Here is an 18,971-nt window from a genome sequence, read left to right as displayed (position 1 = left end):
TTGGCTATCTAAAGAAGAAAAATTAGAGCCAGATCTGTGAGAACTGGTGGGAGAGCAACTAATTGAATATTATGAAGCTATGAGTTCTGATTCAATTCCTGAAGAAACATTCATTATGTACAATATAATACAATTGGCTTTAAAGAATCCCACAATTTCTAAAAAAAAAAAGAAAAAGCTTAAGAAGAACAGCCAGACAAGGAAGTGTGAGGAGAAAGAGGAGGAGGGGGATGGTACTGACAAAGCAGCTGAAAGGCATGGAGAGTTGGATCTTAAGTATCATGCTGATAAGCTTAAAGAGTATTTCACAATTCAGTTATACCTGAGCAGGCACACTTAGGGTATTCCCCATCTCCTGACCTCCCTCCCTCAGTTCCACCTTCGTGGATGGAGGGAGGAAGAGGAGTGGGAGGGGCAGTGACACCATTAGCACTACCCATACAGCAGCTGTATCCACCGCCTATGACATGATTACAAAAGGCATTAGTTAAAACTAAAGAGGAAGGACAGGATACATCTGATTTGAGAATAGAAGCGTACCCTGTGATTGAAGAGTTTGACTCTTCAGGTCAAGAAAGAAGAAACACTCCTTTTAATATGGAAGATCTGAAAAAAGCTTGCACTCTTTATGGATCTACATTGTCTTATGTTAAGATGGATTAGAGAATTTGGCTTATGAAATTTTAACCCCTAGTGATTGGAAATCTATACTCAAGACATGTTTAGAACCTGGACAAAACTTGTGGCTTTCTGAGTATAATGAACTCTGTAGAATATAAGCCCAATGAAATAGGAACCTGGAGTTAATATAATAGTCACCTTTGAACAACTAGCAGGTTTAGGTCCTTATGCAGACACTTTAACACAGATTAATTACTCTACAGCAGCATATGTGCAAATTATTTCTGCTGCTATCAAAACATGGGGTACCTCCCAGGAAGACAAGATAGAAGCCTTCACGAAAATAGTACAAGGTCCAAATGAACCCATTGCTGATTTCGTGGGATGTCTGCAGACAGTTGTCATACAAGCTATTGGTGAAAGTGTAGGAACAGAAATTATGATAATACAACTTGCTAGAGAAAATGCTAATGAGGTTTGTAGAAGAATTATACTAGGGCTACACAAGGAGGCTCTTTTAGAGGAGATTATAAGATGCTGTGCCACAATGGGCACAAATACCTTTTATACCCAGGCTATGATGCAGACTTCTCAAGATCTGAACATGGGAAGACAGAGTCCCTTTTGGCAAGGGACTTCCAGAGAATCTCGTCAATGCTTTCAGAGTGGTAAAGTAGGGCATCTGTAAACTTAATGTTAGCATAAAAAACAGGGTGGGAGAACAAGATCCAAAGCACTATGTCCAAAATGCAACAAAGACTTCCATTCGGCATCAGAATGTAGATTCACTCAGAGAAATGGGAAGCAGGGATCAGCTCCAGGACCCTAGGTAAAAAAACACTTGGGGCATAATGGCAGCTGATGTTACACCCTGAGAGTCTTTAGAAGTTCAGTACTCCAGTCGAGTTCTAACCTGATGGGAGAAAGGGATTATAGATGGGGAGAATAGAGTTGTATACAGCTGAGACTACTGAGATATCCCATGGAAAGGTGAAATCTGTCCTTTTCTGGCCTATGGATCTTTTGCCTCCAAGCACAGTAGACTTGACCATTTCACCTCCTGAGAGTGCTTACAAAACAGTGTCTATCCATACACTGATTTGGAAAACTGGGGAATGTATAGCTAATATATCAGTTACTAATAGAGGTAGACAATGTATGATCTATCAACCCAGGAGAAGTAGTAGCATCAGGGTTACTGATATATATATACTCCTAATAGGCAATTTGGTGATATTTATCCAGATTTTGACTCCCAACCACAGAATTCAGGAATATTCTGGACTGCAGCTGTTACAGCTGATTATCCTATGCTCACTATCTATGTAAATGGCATACCACCAAAAAGGTTGTTAGACACAGGTGCAGATCATACAGTCATTGGAGATGCCAGCTGGCCCAGTCATTGGCCAAAGATTAAGGCAGGAACCTATATGTCTGGCATAAGAGGATCAGTAGCAGCTGAAGTTAGTGCTACTCCTTTGAGATGGATATTTGAAGGTGAAACAGGAGTTTTTACTCCTTTTGTAGTTGAGAAAATTCCCATCAATTTATGGGGAAGAGACGCCTTATAACAGTTAGGATTACAATTGATTACTTTGGCTTTTTAGGCAGGGCTGCTGTTCCCATTCAATGGAAAACTGATACACCAGTGTGGGTGGAACAGTGGCCCTTAACAAGTGAAAAAAATCAGGCCTTATTAGATATCGTACAGGAGCAACTTGACCAAAGATACTTACAACCTTCTCTACTAAGTCCTTAGAATTCTCCTGTATTTATTGCAAAAGAAAAAAAAAATCTGGAAAATGGAGGTTTTTGACTGATTTAAGAAAAATAAATAAACAGATGAAAAGTATGGGAACTCTTCAGTCTGGTCTTCCAACTCCTACTCAGTTGCCTAGAGAATGGCCTCTTTGTGTTATAGACATTCAGGATTATTTCTATTCTATGGATATGTGGATAAGCATGGATAAGGACGATATGAAAAGATCTGCCTTTTCAGTACCCAGCGTTAATTTAGCTGAGCCTTATAAAAAATATGAATGGACAGTTTTGCCACAGAGAATGAAAAATAACCCTACTACATATCAAATGTATGTTGCTGCTGCTCTTTCTTACTCCTGTAAGAAAAGCATTTCTAAAAGTTATGTTATTACACTACATGGATGATATCTTGGGGAGGGGATTGTGTACCTGAGGAGCAAATGTTAGAAGCATGTCTACAAAAGACCATAGAAACACTAAGGAACTACAAATTGCATATAGCTCCAGAAAAAAATTCAAAGGTATGCTCTTTTTCAATATATAGGATATGAAGTATATCCTATGGTGCTTACAGTATAAATACTTTCTTTAAGAACAGAGAAGTTGAACACCTTAAATGACTTTCAAAAATTGATAAGAGATATCCAATGGATGCATTCAGTTTTAGGCTTTACTACCTATCAATACAGCCATTATATGACATTTTAAGGGGAGACACTGCTTTAAACTCACCACTCCAGCTTACAAAAAAAGCTCAAGAGGCTTTGAGAGAAGTTGAACTGGCTTTATCCAATGTAGATGAGAGAGTCAGTGAAAACCCTTGGAAATATCAGTTTTTGTTATCAAAGAGGCACCCATATCAGCCCTTCATCCAGGACAGAGTGTGATAGAGTGGGTGAACCTCCCAGCACAACCAGACCAAAGCCTTACTCCTTACCCTGTGCTTTTGGCTAGAATTTTATTAAAGGCCATTAAGTGAATAATATAATTATCTGGGATAAGACCTGACAAGATATTTTATACCAATGCATAAATTAATGTATGCTGTGAAACCATCCCAAAGTGTTAGATTTTATTGGCCACAGCTACAAATTTTACACACAGGTCTCCATTAAAGATAACCCATCTATTACATAATTGACAATGGATTTTTGAAGAATTTTCTAAGATTCTTCTTAAAGGACCAGCTATCAAAACATATGAAAACAGCAATCAAACATAACATTTTTGCTATATACTCTCATAACTTAACTATAGAGTAAGTAGTCAGAACTCCTTTTCAGTTCTCTCAGAAAAATGAATTGTATGCAATTATGCTAGCTCTTACTTATTATCCAGGAGATGTAACTATAATATCTGATTCAGCCTATTCAATAGGTGTATTACAGAGTTGTCACAGTCCAAATAAATAAGTAAAATAAGGGCTGACTGAACTGGGGGCACAGTGAGTCAGAGTGAACAGATTGTGAAGGAGACAGATTGAGAAGGAGACAATAAAGACTTTAGACTCTATTCCTGACCATCCTCTTGGTGATTATCCTGCTGAGACCAAGGCCTGTCTGGCCTCCAGAAAGCTAGCCCAGACATTATATTCATGTAAATGGCATCTCTAGAACTATTTCAATAAGAATATCCAGTAGTTTTCCTTGCTTCACCCTAATTGTACTGGAAAAATCTCTGGTTTTTCCCTTTCAAGAAAATGCTAACTTTTGGTTTGCTTTCTATCATATTAAGGAACAATCATTAAGGAACAATACTTTCCTCCCACTCCTTTTTAAATGTTTTTTAATGTTTTTAATTTTCTGCTATAATAGACTGCTTTAGAAATAGAAATTTTAATAGATCTGTAATGCAGATTTAAGAATAGTTAGGAGTCACAGAAAAAATCTATTTGGAACATAAGTATTTTACTGTATACATTCCGGGGAACCGGAAAAGCTGCTTTCTTTCTCCAAGTAAAGGAGAAATAGATTGTTTTATTCCAAAACAGGCATTGGAATGCCTAATAGAAAACCATTGTTTGAAAATAGTTATGTACAAGTAATTTCTAACTAGATAAGAACAAAGCTGTGGAGACTTCCTGGAATATTTATGGTCTGGGTGTCCTGATTAGCTTCAACTGTGCAGTCAAGCGCAAAGCAATTTTTAATTATCAGTCTGTATTACAAATGTCTTGGCATGTTGTCTCATTTTTCTTATTTTCTTTTACTGAAATTATGGCTTTTATATTTTGTTCCTTGATCTGTCAATTCTTTAGGTTCAAGTTATATAGCCTCCATTTAGGTTTAACTCCTTTTTAAAAGACCTTTTATTAACCATTTGTATATTTGTGTAGTCAGTAAAGGATGTTTAATTTTTTTATTTTTCTGCATTTGTTTATGAGGTTTTTATGCCTTATCACATGGTCAGTTTTTGTAAAGGGTATTCTTGCTTAACTGAGAAATCTTTGTGTCATTTTCAGTTAAGATAGTTTCAGTTAAGATAATCTTAACTTTTCTAAAATTCTATCCTTTATCTATTTTTAGACTTGTTTAGCTATAAAAGAGATACAATCAAGTCTGCAACTCTTGTGGTTTCTCCCATTAATGTGGCTAATTTTACTTTCAGGTATTTAGATGCTATGTCATTTGATGATTATTCACTAAATATTGGTATTATTTTATTTTCGGTGGTTCCTTTAAAAATAATGTAGTTTTCCTAGTAATTACTTTTAACTATCTCTGTTTTGATCATTGCCTTGTCTAATGATTGTTACTCATGCTTTTTTTGAATTTACCTAAAGCATATTTTAGGTCTAGAATCTCATTTTAACCATGTGAATCTTTGCTTTTTGTTAACAACTTATTCTCCTTGATAATACATTCTAATATTCTCTATTTACAAATGAATCTACCCATTCATAGTAACGTTTATAATTACTGTATATTTCTTTTCATTATAACCTCTTCTGCTCATATTATTCATTGTTCTGTTTCTCTGGCTGATCCTGTATTCCTTTCAATTTAATGTATCTCTCCACCAAACACACTCACTCTCTCTCTCTCTCTCTCTCTTCTCCCTTCTCCCCCCCGCCCCCCGTGTGTGTGTGTGTGTGTGTGTGTGTGTGTGTGTGTGTGTGTGTGTGTGAGTGTGAACCCTCCTTTTTCTGATAGGAGGGAGGTCATGAGATATCTATTCTTATGGAGTCTGTGTTAAATTCTTCACCTCTACCAGGTTCTGTATTTGCTTTATTTTTCTCTGTGACCCTTGAAAAATGAAGAATATTAGAACGTAATTATGTCATCATCATATGATCCCTTCCAGTTACTCAGGTTTAGCTTTTTGAGTTTCGTTTAACTCCTATGTTTGCATTTCAAATTTACTCCTTTCTTGTCTTTTCATCAGGAATACTTGGAAAGTTTTCTGTTCTATTAGTCCATTATTAGTAGTCCTGTAGGATTTTACTTAGGTAAGTTATCATTAGTTATAAATCTGTATCTTTTGCCATTTGAAACATAGCATTTCAAGATTTTATCTCATAGTGACTCTCTGATTTTATGTCATCCTGGAATGGGCTTCAGCAAAGCCTGTCTTGGGACAGGATAAGAAAAATAATTGAGGGGCTTTGGTTGTGATAAACAAGGCTTGGTTAATCACACACCCAAGTGCAACGAGCTTGGGTTGTAGGAGACAGGATGCTAGGAACCTTGGGTCTTGTTTCTATTCCTTGTTTTTCTCAAAATTTGTTCAATAAGTAAAGTATACATTTCCCTGGAGAGGTCTAACCAGTGAGCATAGAGTTAACATATTCCCCTCCATCCCTCTTCGCCTGCCCTACCTTTCCATATAAAATACCCATTCTGGAGTTACTTCTCAGATCATTTAGTTTTTTGATGCTTCTTGATCCCATGCTATTTTATAGGATAATAAAGCCTTTTCCTTTAAAAAACCAGTCTGGTTTTTTAAATTCTAAGCTATTAAACCTGTTCTCCTTCTATGATCCTAACTGTGATTCTCTGGTACTTGAACTCTTTCTGTTTGCTTGTGCTATTTTTTCTTTGACTTTCTTTGACTTTGACTTTTCTTTGACTATATTTTTATTTATTTTGTTAATTATTTCTCCAGTTACATTTTAATAAGTTTTATCTGTATTTGAGAGTGTTGCATTAATATTTGCTGCCTTTATGTGACTGATTAAATTCGCGCTGCATTGAATTTGTCTTCCCTGGAAATTCATTTTACTAATGAAATCACATATCCTTAGCCCTTACGTTATAATAGATAAGACAGCTAAGGGGTACAGTGGGTAAAATAGTTGGTATTGGAGTCAGGAAGATACAAGTTCAAATCCTGTCTCAGTCCTCTAATAGTTATATGACTCTGAGCAAGTTATTTAATCTTTTGAAACTCCTATTTCCTTCCTGTAAAATGGAAATAATAATATCCCATGCATCTTTTGCTTTTTACATTTCTCATTTAAAAGCTTTTTTAAAATGTGAAATTTTAAATTTTAAAAATCTACATAAATGCTAGCTATTATTAAGCAGAATTTTTTTGGTTCTCAATTTTCAAAATTTCTTGAAAAATGATTAAGTTTTGTGTGATTTTTGGTCTTGATTTTTACTGGGACTAATGATACTTAAATTATATTTCCTCATCTTATTTCCTGGGTTAGTTGTTTTTGATAGTGGATAACATTTTGTCATGTTTTGGTTCATTGTAGTTTTCATGGAGAATAATATATAGTAAAGTTTTCCATGTTATTTTTAAAAGCTTATTCTTAAGTTTTTTCCTCCTGAACTCTCATTTATTTTTAATTTACTTTTTTGCTCATTTCTTCCAGCTATTCTTATAGTCCTTGTGCTCAAACTATTTTTCCCCCTTGAGGCCAATATTTGTTACAGGGTTATACTTTTTTTGAATTTATTTTATGGGTAGCTCTTAACCCCAAAATATTTCTTCTTTGTATTCCATATGTCCTCCTATTTATTAATATTTCCAGCCTCTCTTCTTGCTTTGGATTTTGTGCTGATTCAATCCACTCAGGCATGCATGAATGGGTTGGATAGGTTTTCTATAGTCCTATCCCTTCTAAACTTAGATGCTGTGGCATCTCTTGGTCTGGGTGGGATGATTGATCATAAGCTGCATACCTTGGCTTCTGTTCTCATATTGTAATGGTTCATTGCAGTCTCTCTAGAATCTGCCTCCAGATTGAGTGGAGAAACTAACTTTCATTTCTTTTCAAGTTTTCATTTTCATTGATCTTTGTAGTGTTCTTTTTCATTATTTTTGCTGAGGTAAGAGAGATGGGTTTCTTTTTTACTTTTGACACCAGCAATGTAACTAAGAAGATGATAGTATTCTTTCCCTCATCACTACTGTTGCCACGCTCTCATTGATACATATGGTTGTTTTATCAAAAATGTATCTGATCATCCAATTCTTCCTGTGCAACAAGAAATTTGGTTCTGCACACATATATTGTATCTAGAATATACTATAACACATTTAACATGTATGGGACTGCCTACCATCTAGGGGAGGGGGTGGAGGGAAGGAGGGGAAGATTCAGAATAGAAGTGAGTGCAAGGGATAATATTGTAAAAAATTACCCATGCATATGTACTGTCAAAAAAAAGTTATAATAATAAAATTAATTTAAAAAAAAAAGAATATGTCTGATCAGTTCATAGACCTTCAACAAAAGGAGGCATGTTAGGTTCTTACTAAGTACTAATGAGATAATGAGATATTAGGTCCTTACTAAGTGCTAAGTTGGTACTTAACAATTCTCTAGTTCCGGCCTTTAAGGGAAGTTTTACCCCTTTGAACTTCTGGGGAGGAGCTTGCATGTTTAAGAGGAGCAAGTTCATTGGTTGAAGTATTTTTTCCCAGAAGCCCCTGAGTTATTCCAAGCCCATTCTCTGGGAGGATAAAAGAAGCGACATTGAGCAAGGGAGAGGAGTCTCTACTCTAGGTCAGAATTGGCAGCTCTCTAGGAATCTGGCCGAGAGATTGAGTTGAGACAGCAGATCTCCTCCCAGAGAGCAATTGGCAGTTTCTGGAGACAACAGAACTTTACATATTGGTGCCCAACGTGGGGCAAGGACTTTTGCTTATCCTGACAAGGACTTATTCTGAGCTCTTCAGAGGAGCTAGTCCGGACCTTCGCATTTAAGGACTTATTTTGAGCCCTTCAGAGGAGCTAGTCCGGACCTTCGCATTTAAGGACTTATTCTGAGCCCTTCAGAGGAGCTAAAACGGACCTTCGCATTCAGTGACTTGTTTGCCTGAGCGGGTATTTACCCTAAGCGGGTATTTATCTAAGGAGATCCTGATGATTTCTGGGGTTAAAGGAGAAAATTTTCTTGTATCTATGACTATGCCCTGTAAAATTTACATGGGAGAAAGGGAAACATTGGGCTGATTTCTACTCATCCCAGAAGCAAGAAAAAACTTTCTGGGGAGAGATTTAATAACAGAACTAGAGAATTGTTAAGTACCGACTTAGCACTTAGTAAGAACCTAATATCTCATTATCTCATTAGCACTTAGTAAGAACCTAACAGAGGCATAATTCATTCTTCTCTTGAACCTAAGTTTTTCATTCTTTTTAGTGTTTTTCTTATTTACTTTGTTGTAATAATTCTGTTCTTTTGCTTCTGTTTTGCATAAGTTATTGTAAATATGATGTTTTCCTGAATTCCTCATTCATAATTTCATAATGCACAACAATATTCCATTATATTCATTTAATGTTTATATTTAATTCATTTAATGTTTATTTGGATGTTTGTTTTTTTTTTAAATCATTCCATTATCAATTGTGCAAATTTGTATTTAGTTCTTTCCTACCAGAGAGATTAATATGAATATTTTCATTTCTATTGGAAGAAAAATCTTTTGCCAAACTATTTGCTCGTCTCTTATTCCTTCTCACCTGCTCTCCTCTTCATCTTGTTTTTTTCTCAGAGAATTCCTCAGCTTAACCATTCCTGCCATGAGTTTGACAGATTGTTCAATAATTAAATTCATACTTCTTTCCTCTCTGCCTTGATGACCTTATCCATATTCCTTAGTCTTCCCTTTCTTCTTTTCCCTTATTTATTCATACACACTGAAATTGAGCTGGAATCTGAGTTTTCCTAGAAGTTTGAATTTGTGGGGTATTTTGCTTGTCTAATATTCAAACTAATTGAAAACTCTTACCACTAATCCTTTTGTTTTTTTGTTTTTTTTTGGGGGGGGGGGAGATGGAAAGTTTTCTGCCCTCAGAATTTCACCAGCATTTTCTTAGTAATGCTATTTTTTCCCCTGCATACTAACAACCAATATTTTGGCAGGTTCTGATTTTTTTTAGATTAGAAATAACACTTAAGTCTAATACAAAGGGGTTTATGTATTTTCCCCTCTTTACTCTTCTTATTTCACTCATTAAGTTTAGCCTTATTCATTTGCAACATGTAGAAATTGTAATATTTCATGACCTTGCCCACCTTGCTTTATACTTTTTTTTTATCCTTTTACCCCATAGCAACCCCGAAGATAGGTTAATCTATGAGAAACTAGAGAATTCCAGTGAACTTAGAATACAAAGTGACCTTAAGGAAAGTACAACCACCATGAAAACTTTTAAGTTATTCTAGACCCGTAAACCTCATATGTATATGTGTATTATATAATGTTTATTTAATATGTGCAAATATTTATTTTTGTCTTGTCTACTCTATTAGAATGTGAATTTCTTAGGACAGGGATTATGTTTATTGCTTCCTTTTTAAATCTTTGTTTTCACTTATGGTGCCATTGCAGGCAGTATATGCTCAATGAATGCTTCAATTTAAAATTGTAAGAAATCTACTTACTATGGTATCATTGCAGGCAGTGTATGCTTAATGAATGCTTCTGTTTAAAATTGTAAGAAATCATTGGCACGAAGGAAGTAAACTGGTGTCATATATTTTACATTAAATGTAAAGCATCAATAAAATAGCATTTAACATAAAAACCAGTATATTTATGTATACTGTTTTTTATGTTAAATGCTATTTTATTGATGATTTTGTTTTTATATCCCCTTTATTTACAAATACATCCTTCCAAAGCAGTCTCTTTTAAAAAGATTAAAAAAGAAAGTGATAAAAAAATTAGTTTAATAAAACCATCCAAATACATTAACTGTCTGATATATATGCAGTATTACTCCCTTTCCAAGTTCAGTTTCATTTTTGTGTCATTTTTACATCATTGTAGTAATTGTGGATATTGTTTATGATCTTTTGCTTGCTTTACTTGCACATCTATACATAATTTTAAATTACTTTGAATATCCTATTTCATTTAGAATAGTTTTTGTTAGAAAATTGCAACGCTCTTAATTGTTTTATATGTTATGCTAGATGTGTAAAAATGTGATCTCTTTATTTTTCTAGTTACTGGACCATTGTCAGAATTACAGATAGCTTATGTTTGCAGAGAAACATTACAGGTACTTGTATATATATATATATATAGCTCAAAAGATAATTTGACATATGAAACCATATAATTATTCTCCCCAAAGACAAGGGAATGGATGAGCTAAATTGTTTTCCTCACGATTATTATCTTCTTCTGAAAGCCTGGTTATTTCTTTTGTTAAGCTATTGAATAGACAAGTTCACATCAACTCAGTTCCTAAACAGAGGTAATGGGATGGGGAGGAATAAAGTTCTACTGTATAGGGATTGAGGTGGCTTCCTGGAAATATGTCCAATCTTTGCTGCAGCTCTGCTTGTATGTTATTTCCACTACCCAATACTTCAACTTCTTTGAGGAAAGTGCTTTGTTTCTGTTGGTGTAAGTTACCAATAGATATTTGTGTCCCTCTTCCAAAGCATTGAGGAAAGCTGGACTTATTTGATATCTGAGAGAAAAATATGATGAACTTGGTGGCTTTTAAGATTTTCGTGAATTAATGTACATATTATTTTCAAAGTCAGTCAAATATTTTGTTTGGCCCTAGAAAAACTGATAAGCCAGGAAAAAAAGAAAAAAAAAAAAAAAACACCTCAGGAACTTTATTATTAGCAGCAGTTTTCATATATACCAGCCTACCAGAAAGCCTGTTGAGACTAGCATATAATAATTTTATGTCTTTAAATTTAAAAGGTCTTTTTAACAAATCAATTACAGTTATTGATTAGTATATTAATTTATAATTGAGGCCATTGTTGTTTCTGTGTTGTCAGTAGATAGGATCATAGATCTAAGAGTTAGATGGAACTTGAGAGGCCAACTAGTCTAATCTCTTACTCATTTTCAAGTAGCTTCTTTAGAAATAAAAAACATTCAATTTATGCCATTTGAAGATATTTTGGCTGTCGTCTGAGCAAGAAGTCATTGCAGATAGGTTAAAATTTATTTCTTGCATGGAGAAACCTATAGTACAGCAATACATACATATTCATGTGTTCATTTAATGTGCCATTGTAGAAAGAAAGCTATCTTCAAAGCCTCAGGTCAAGTTCTATCTCTGACACATACTGTCTGTGTGATCCATGGCAAATCCTTAACTGTGTTATAGATGAGCATTGGGTATGACTAGCTCCTAGCCTTGGGGAGAACCCACAGCACTCAAGTTCAGCCAAACTGGTGATTGGGAAATGCTCAACAAAATCAATAAAAGATTTGGATACCACCATTCTCTTAATCCTAAAAATTTTCATGCTGAGTTGTAAAAGTAGTAGGAGTTTCCTTGCCTGGGAGTTCCCTATATCAATAAAATCATAGGTCTAGTCCTGGTCATTCTCTTTATAACAGCAAAACATCAGACACATAGAATTGAGAACAGTGAGCAAATTGCTTTGCTGCTATTCCCAAAGTTGGTTATGGCTTTAAGTAGAAGAAAAAGCTTTGAATTGGGTGGCAAGAGATCTAGATTTTTTTATTCCCGATATCTCCATTAACGAGGTGCATGACCATAAAAATGTCACTGATTCTTTGTCAAATATCTGTAAAATGAAGATCTAAGTTAATGTGATTCCTGACCTATAGGCTCCAGATCCCTTTCCAGACTTAGATGCAGGGCATTGTACACTTTTTCTAAGGGGGCTCCAAATATTCCTTTGACTCAATAAATAAGCATACTTGCTTCAGACTGAAAAATAACATCTCTCAATATATATATATATATATATATATATATATTACTGTTTTTGTAATTGATAAAAAGTCATTTAAGGGTATAACTGAATTCCTGGTAGCTTTTTGTCATTATGTTCTCAATCAAATACTTCTCAAACTTAGAAAGATTGGGAACTATACGGTATGATTCTTCTAATTATAAAATTCTCTAATTCTAATTTAGAGCTTCTGCCTTAATTTAGCACAGCAAGCCAGATTCTTCCATCAAAAAAAATTCATTTATTTGTTCAATAAAACATTTATTAAGTATTATGTGCCTATATATTATGCACTGAGGACACAAAAACAAAAAGGTCTCTGACCTGAAAGAGCCACACTCTCTATATAGGAAATGTTAGGAAAATTTGATTTATTTCTTTCTCACTTTGCCCTTTGTCTGTTAGCATTACTTTTTCTTTTGCTATCCTTTCATCCTAATTTAATGTTAATTGTATTTTTTTGCTGTGTAATTATATGGGTTAGACAGTTTCATGCTGACCTCGCTTTCCCCAAATGTTGCTCATTTTCATTTCTAAAAAGATAACATATCCATGTGATCTGAGTTGTACAAGACCTGAAGTTCATTCTAGAAATAGTCTTGGCATAGTGGTAGTAGAAGGCAAAATCCAATTGCTTTCCCACTTGCAAAGCCACATCTTGACTCCTTGCTGCTCTTTTAGCCCCAAAGCACTTGCCCTCCTCCTTTAACTGTTCTAGGAACTGGGACATTAATATGTTCTGATCCAATTGCCAAAAGTTAAATTTTGTTCTCCTACCCTAAATATTGAGGATGAAGAATGTTCACTGTACCTTAATTTAGGATACAGAATATAAATATTCTCAGTTGCTATTCAACGCTTTTGTCTTTAGACAGCTTTAATTTTTATTTTTCCATATGGTTCTCAAAAGTTTTTTGTAGAGTATATAAAGGAATAAACTTTGCTTTTTAAGGAGGCAGTCTCATATAGAAATAGCATTCAATTAGGAGTCAAAGGGATTGGATTTAAAATTAGATAGTCACTTAATCTCTCTTTCTAGACTAATTAGCCCATTGGGTCAGTTGAATTTGACCCAGAACTTGAACTAAACAAAATTTCCGGTTCTGCAGTGTTTTAAATTTTACATGAAGTTCCACAAATTGGATTTAAAATGCGTAGGTGTTTTGTTTTGTTTTTTTACCTTTTTTTCTTGGAGACTAACTCTTAACTGAGTGAACTGAAGTTGAGTACTACAGGAGAAAATAATAAAAACAAAAAACAACAAAAAACATGAGTTAAAACTTAATTTGAATAGTCCTGAAATTCCTTTAAGTTCTTTCTTCTCTCATCCACATCCTCCCCACCCATTATTTATTTAATTTTTATTTTATTTATATTTAATATATTTAATATTTATTTAAGTCCTTAAGTTCCTTTAGGGAAAAGCTTATTTACTACTGCCAAAGAATGGGTAATCTATTGCATCTTAATAATCATAGAGTGTATTTCTTATATATATATATATATAATCTCGTAAGATTGCCCCCTTTCCCTCAAGCAACAGATAATTGATACCTTTTGCTTGCCTTTATATTTACTATCTCAGGTATGGGAGACCTTTATACTCTGAAAGATTAACTTTTCCACTAATCATATGAGGTAATGTGAAAGATAGAAATCATAGAACTGACATGAAAGGGAAAATTCCAGTCCATTCACTTTATAGACATTTTAATTTTATTATTATCTATTAATTATGTTAATATATTTAACCACCCTTCTAACTCTAAGAGGACTGCGAAATTTTCTTATTTATTGAGTATGTGTGGTGGGAAGTGGGGACAGAGAATTACTGAAAAAACCAACAAGATCAATTAGGCCTTTCTGAATTTGAAGAATGATAATGTAGTAAAATTTGTGAATTTCATCCAGGAGACATACTGTAAATCTTTGAGAAGTAATAAGTAATGATCAATAAAAGGAAATATTTATATAATATGTAATACTCTATTAATTTCGTTCTCTTGTAAGTCACAGTCACAAATGTTTTTAGATCAGGTGATTTAAAAAAAAAATTATAGGTCTTAACCATAACCCTCAGTATTAATTGTTAAGAAACTTTCTCTCATTCTCCTCCTTCATTCCTCCTCTCCCCCCCTCCTTTTTACTCAGACTCCTGATATCTCACTTTCTTATTAAGCTGATGATTTGATGGAACATTTTTGGATTGTTGGGTTTTTCCCCCAGTTATGTTTATGCATATGTGCATGCACGCGCGCGCGCACACACACACACACACATTTATTTTGTTTTTGTCATTTTTAGGGTCTTGCTTATTTACATACTAAAGGGAAAATGCATCGAGATATCAAGGTAAATTAAAATAATATCTAAATTGTTATGCTTTGCTGTAGAAAGACATAGAAATGCATAATCCTAATTCAGTAATGTTTGTATTTTGTTTTAGGGTGCAAATATTTTATTGACAGACCATGGTGATATTAAATTAGGTAAGTCATTTCAAGACTCTATTTTATTACTAAATTTTAGAAATTATTAGTACAATGTGAGTATCTGAAAATGCTGGAATATACCAATCTCTCCTACTAGGGAATCTGAGTCTAATGGATTGCTTGAGTTGATGAATTTTAAGCTTCAGTCAGGTTAAAACTGACTGGGTGTTTGCACTCATTCTAATCTCTGGAGAGCCCTTAGAAACAGAAGACCAGCAAGCTTCCTGAAGAGAGGAAAACCAATGCAAATTATAAACTAGTAAAGTTTTATCAGGTTAAAACTTTGGTATGAGTCAACAGTGAGATTGGACCCCATAAGTGGTCATTGTTCTTCCAGCCTGGTGGAGAGAGGGATAGAGACTCAGTGTCCTGCAAAATTTAAAAAAAAAAAAAAATTAAATTCTGATAAGTCCAAAATCAAAAGAAAAAAAGGTCAGGGAATATTCTTGTTTTTCAAGTTTTATGAATAGAATGTTAAACTTATACATGATGTTTTAGAGAGCTACTTTAGTTTTATTTTCTATCTCTGACTTATTTGCATGATTCTATTAAATGATTTTATATATGTATTGTAGATAAAAAAATTTTTTCTATTAAGATGCACAAAAACCTGAAATCATTTCAGAATGTAATGATTTATTTATTTTTTTAAGCTGACTTTGGTGTGGCTGCAAAAATAACAGCTACTATTGCAAAGAGGAAATCTTTCATTGGTACCCCTTATTGGTAAGACATTACCTTAATTGGATTTAGCATTTCACCATTTATTAAAAATTAGGATCTGCCTTAAGATTGTTGTATGTAATTATTGCTAAATAAAAGTTTATTGGTCTAATTCTTAATCCATAATTTTAAACTATATTTAAATATTAGTTCATAGTCTTTGCCAGACTAAGAAAGAAATCCATGTTATATTAAAAAGGCTAAGAACCTCTGATCTAGAAGGGGAAAAATGATGCTCTCAAAATACTTAAATCCTCTCTAGTTTCATCATAACTATGATTTAATATATGCAATTGGAAATTGTTTCTCAGTTATTACTGAGAATTAGTAATGATTCCTGATTTCTCTTTTTATAAACACCACTGAAAGCTCTCATCTCATGTTTGGACTAAAAAAATGGTATCCTAATAGCCCCTCTATATTGCCAAGAATATTCTTTTTGACACATCATTCCACTTTTCAAAGGCTTCTAAACCTTCCTCCATTTGCAAACAAAATAATTCTCAATTTCTTATTCTGGCATTTATGCCTATGCACAGTATAGCCATAGTGCTTCCCTAAACTTGTCTCATGTTATTTTTCTATGTGTGAATTATCCTTCAATCAAAAAACATATATTTTTTGTCTCCTAATATTTGGGTTTGTTTTCTCAGTTTTGTATACATGCCATCACTGTTCCCTCACTGTTTGGAATGCTTTTTTTTTTTTTTTCATATATCCATTAAAATTTTAATACCTTATCATTGGATTTTCATTAATCACCTCAGGTCATAGTGAGCTCTTACTCTAATAATATCCCCTAGACTTATTTTATTTTTTTCTTATTTTATTTGGCATTATACTCTTTTGTTGATATTTATCTGTATATATTTTGTGTCTTGAAACTTTCAGCAACTATGCTATAAGCTAAGCTTCAGGAGGGAAGATATAGGTCTTATATCTATCTACCACAAAGCTTTGAAGTGCTAGTTTTTCAGTAAATATTTGGTGTTGATAAGATTGTTAATATTTGTACCAAAATAGCTATGTAGAAATGTGGGAACTATCAGTATATGAGACATAGGGTCAGAATAATCAGTGAAGTTTAGCATTTCCTGGAAATCGATAGTGCTTATTTGTTGGTATGTTTAAAAACTGTCAGCTCCCAATAATATTCATATACTGGAGAGACATGTAGAGTAAGAGATGTAGAAGTTATACCATAAGAGAGTAAAGAGTCCCCAGTGCTGTCAGACTTCACATTCACCTTACAGAACAGTGATACTATAATCAAGAACTTTTAAAGCTTTGTAGATATTTTAGTATCTTTAAGTAATTTAGGGGGAAATATCCAGAAAAGAGAAGGAATAGTTTATTGCTATAACTGTCAAGAGTATTTTAGGCCTCTGTACAAATTCTAGCTTCAGGTCCTCTTCTCCCAATTTGGGAAACATTGTTTTAAAAGACTATATGTGGGGCAGCAAGGTGGCGCAGTGGATAGAACACCAGCCCTGAAGTCAGAAGAATCTGAGTTCAAGTGTCTGGTCTCACACACTTAACACTTTCTAGCTATGTGTGATCCTGGGAAAGTCATTTAACCTCAATTGCCTCAGCAAAAAGGAAAAAAAAAAAGACTATATGGGGAGACAGGGGAGAATCTTTATATTTTAGAGCTGCTTTGTACTGTAGAAGTACAATTTTCTTTTATAGTAGAAGTAATTTTCTTTTATAACTTCTTAAGAATTGTATTGTATATAACTAGAAAAAACAGATTTCAGTTATCTGGTTTTAAAAATAGAAATTTTCTTTTCATTGATGACATTATATTGAATTGTAAATGAACTTCTGTATATAATACAAACATATTGCAGGATGGCTCCAGAAGTTGCAGCTGTGGAAAAGAATGGTGGATACAATCAACTTTGTGATATTTGGGCAGTAGGAATAACAGCAATTGAACTTGGAGAACTTCAGCCACCTATGTTTGATCTTCATCCAATGAGGTATTAAAAGTTTAACATGTTCTTTGGGTTAATTACATTTTTTGATTCTTTGGAAATGCTAATAATGGGAACATTTCAAGAAAGTTTCATTAAATTTTTAATTTTCTTCTGGAAATTGAACCCATTTTTCCTTCATTTCTTCACTTCGTTGAAAATAGAAAAGAATTAGTCACGAAAATGGTTTTCATATATTCCAGAACTGATTATCTTGGCATGTTGATTTTCCAGATCTTTAACATTTTCCCTTTGCCTTCCTTATTGATAATTTTCTTATTAATCTTTCCTAAGGAATTATGAGGGAAAATATGAAGGTTAAAAATCAAATATCATTCTATTAATCTGAAAAAAAAGAGAGATTAGGGAAAAGATTGAAGCTATTGGGCCAAAATAAGTTTTGTATTTGGGAGGAAGAAAATAGGGATTTTGAGGGGGAGAGAGGAAGAAAGATATTCTCTATAAATTTCTTTATTCTTTTTTACTATAATTAATCATATTAAGCACCTACTATATGCTAGGAGCTCTGTTAAGTACTGAGGATAAAAAGACAAAAATGTTAGTCCCTGCATTCATTTAAAGAAATTAAATGACTTATTCTGTTAGTCAACAAAATATGAATGTATATAATTGATGATTATCTACAAAATAAATGTAATTTTAAAAAGAATATCAAGAAAGGCTTTATGAAAAGTTTCATAACCTAGAAACCTATGGGTCTATGAACTTGATTTTTTTTTTTTTTTTTTGCTGAGGTAATTGGGATTTAAGTGACTTGCCCAGAGTCACAGAGCTAGAAAATGTTAGTGTCTCAGGCAAGACACTTGAACTCAGGAGTCCTTCTGACTTTAGGACTGGTGCTTTATCCACACCACCAATGTGAATTTGGTTTTAAAAAATATTTTTATAACTATTGTTTAATATAATTGGTTTCCTTCACAATCTTATGTATTTTATTTTAAACATTTTAAAATTTTATTCTGAAGAGCCATTTGTAGGTTTCATCAGTCTGTTGAAAGAAGATGTAAAGAAAATTAAGAAGCCCTGATTTTTTTTATGTTTGAGCTAGGTCTTGAAGAAAATTAGGAATTCTACTATACATCCTTCAGATTGGCTAAGATGACAGAAAAAGATGATGAATGTTGGAGGGGGTGTGGAAAAACTGGGACACTAATATATTGTTGGTCGAGCTGTGAACTGATCCAATCATTCTGGAGAGCAATATGGAACTATGCCTGAAGGACTATCAA

At 33.6% G+C, this 18,971-nt stretch overlaps 1 protein-coding gene across 8 annotated transcripts in view; it reads left to right on the top strand.

Moving 5' to 3' along the window:
* MAP4K5 (mitogen-activated protein kinase kinase kinase kinase 5) overlaps positions 1-18,971 on the top strand; it is a 222,681-nt gene that overhangs the window by 131,388 nt on the left and 72,322 nt on the right. For all 8 annotated transcript variants that reach the window (XM_074290745.1, XM_074290746.1, XM_074290744.1 and 5 more), the window contains exons 6-10: positions 10,800-10,855; positions 14,835-14,882; positions 14,977-15,019; positions 15,676-15,748; positions 17,596-17,727. In XM_074290745.1, coding sequence (XP_074146846.1) covers positions 10,800-10,855; positions 14,835-14,882; positions 14,977-15,019; positions 15,676-15,748; positions 17,596-17,727 — 352 coding nt within the window. The remainder of the gene's footprint in view (positions 1-10,799; positions 10,856-14,834; positions 14,883-14,976; positions 15,020-15,675; positions 15,749-17,595; positions 17,728-18,971) is intronic.

Source organism: Sminthopsis crassicaudata, chromosome 2 (assembly GCF_048593235.1).
Source record: "Sminthopsis crassicaudata isolate SCR6 chromosome 2, ASM4859323v1, whole genome shotgun sequence".
NCBI lineage: Eukaryota > Metazoa > Chordata > Mammalia > Dasyuromorphia > Dasyuridae > Sminthopsis > Sminthopsis crassicaudata.
Note: the sequence above shows the minus strand (reverse complement) of the source record. Positions and strands in the feature narration are given on the sequence as shown.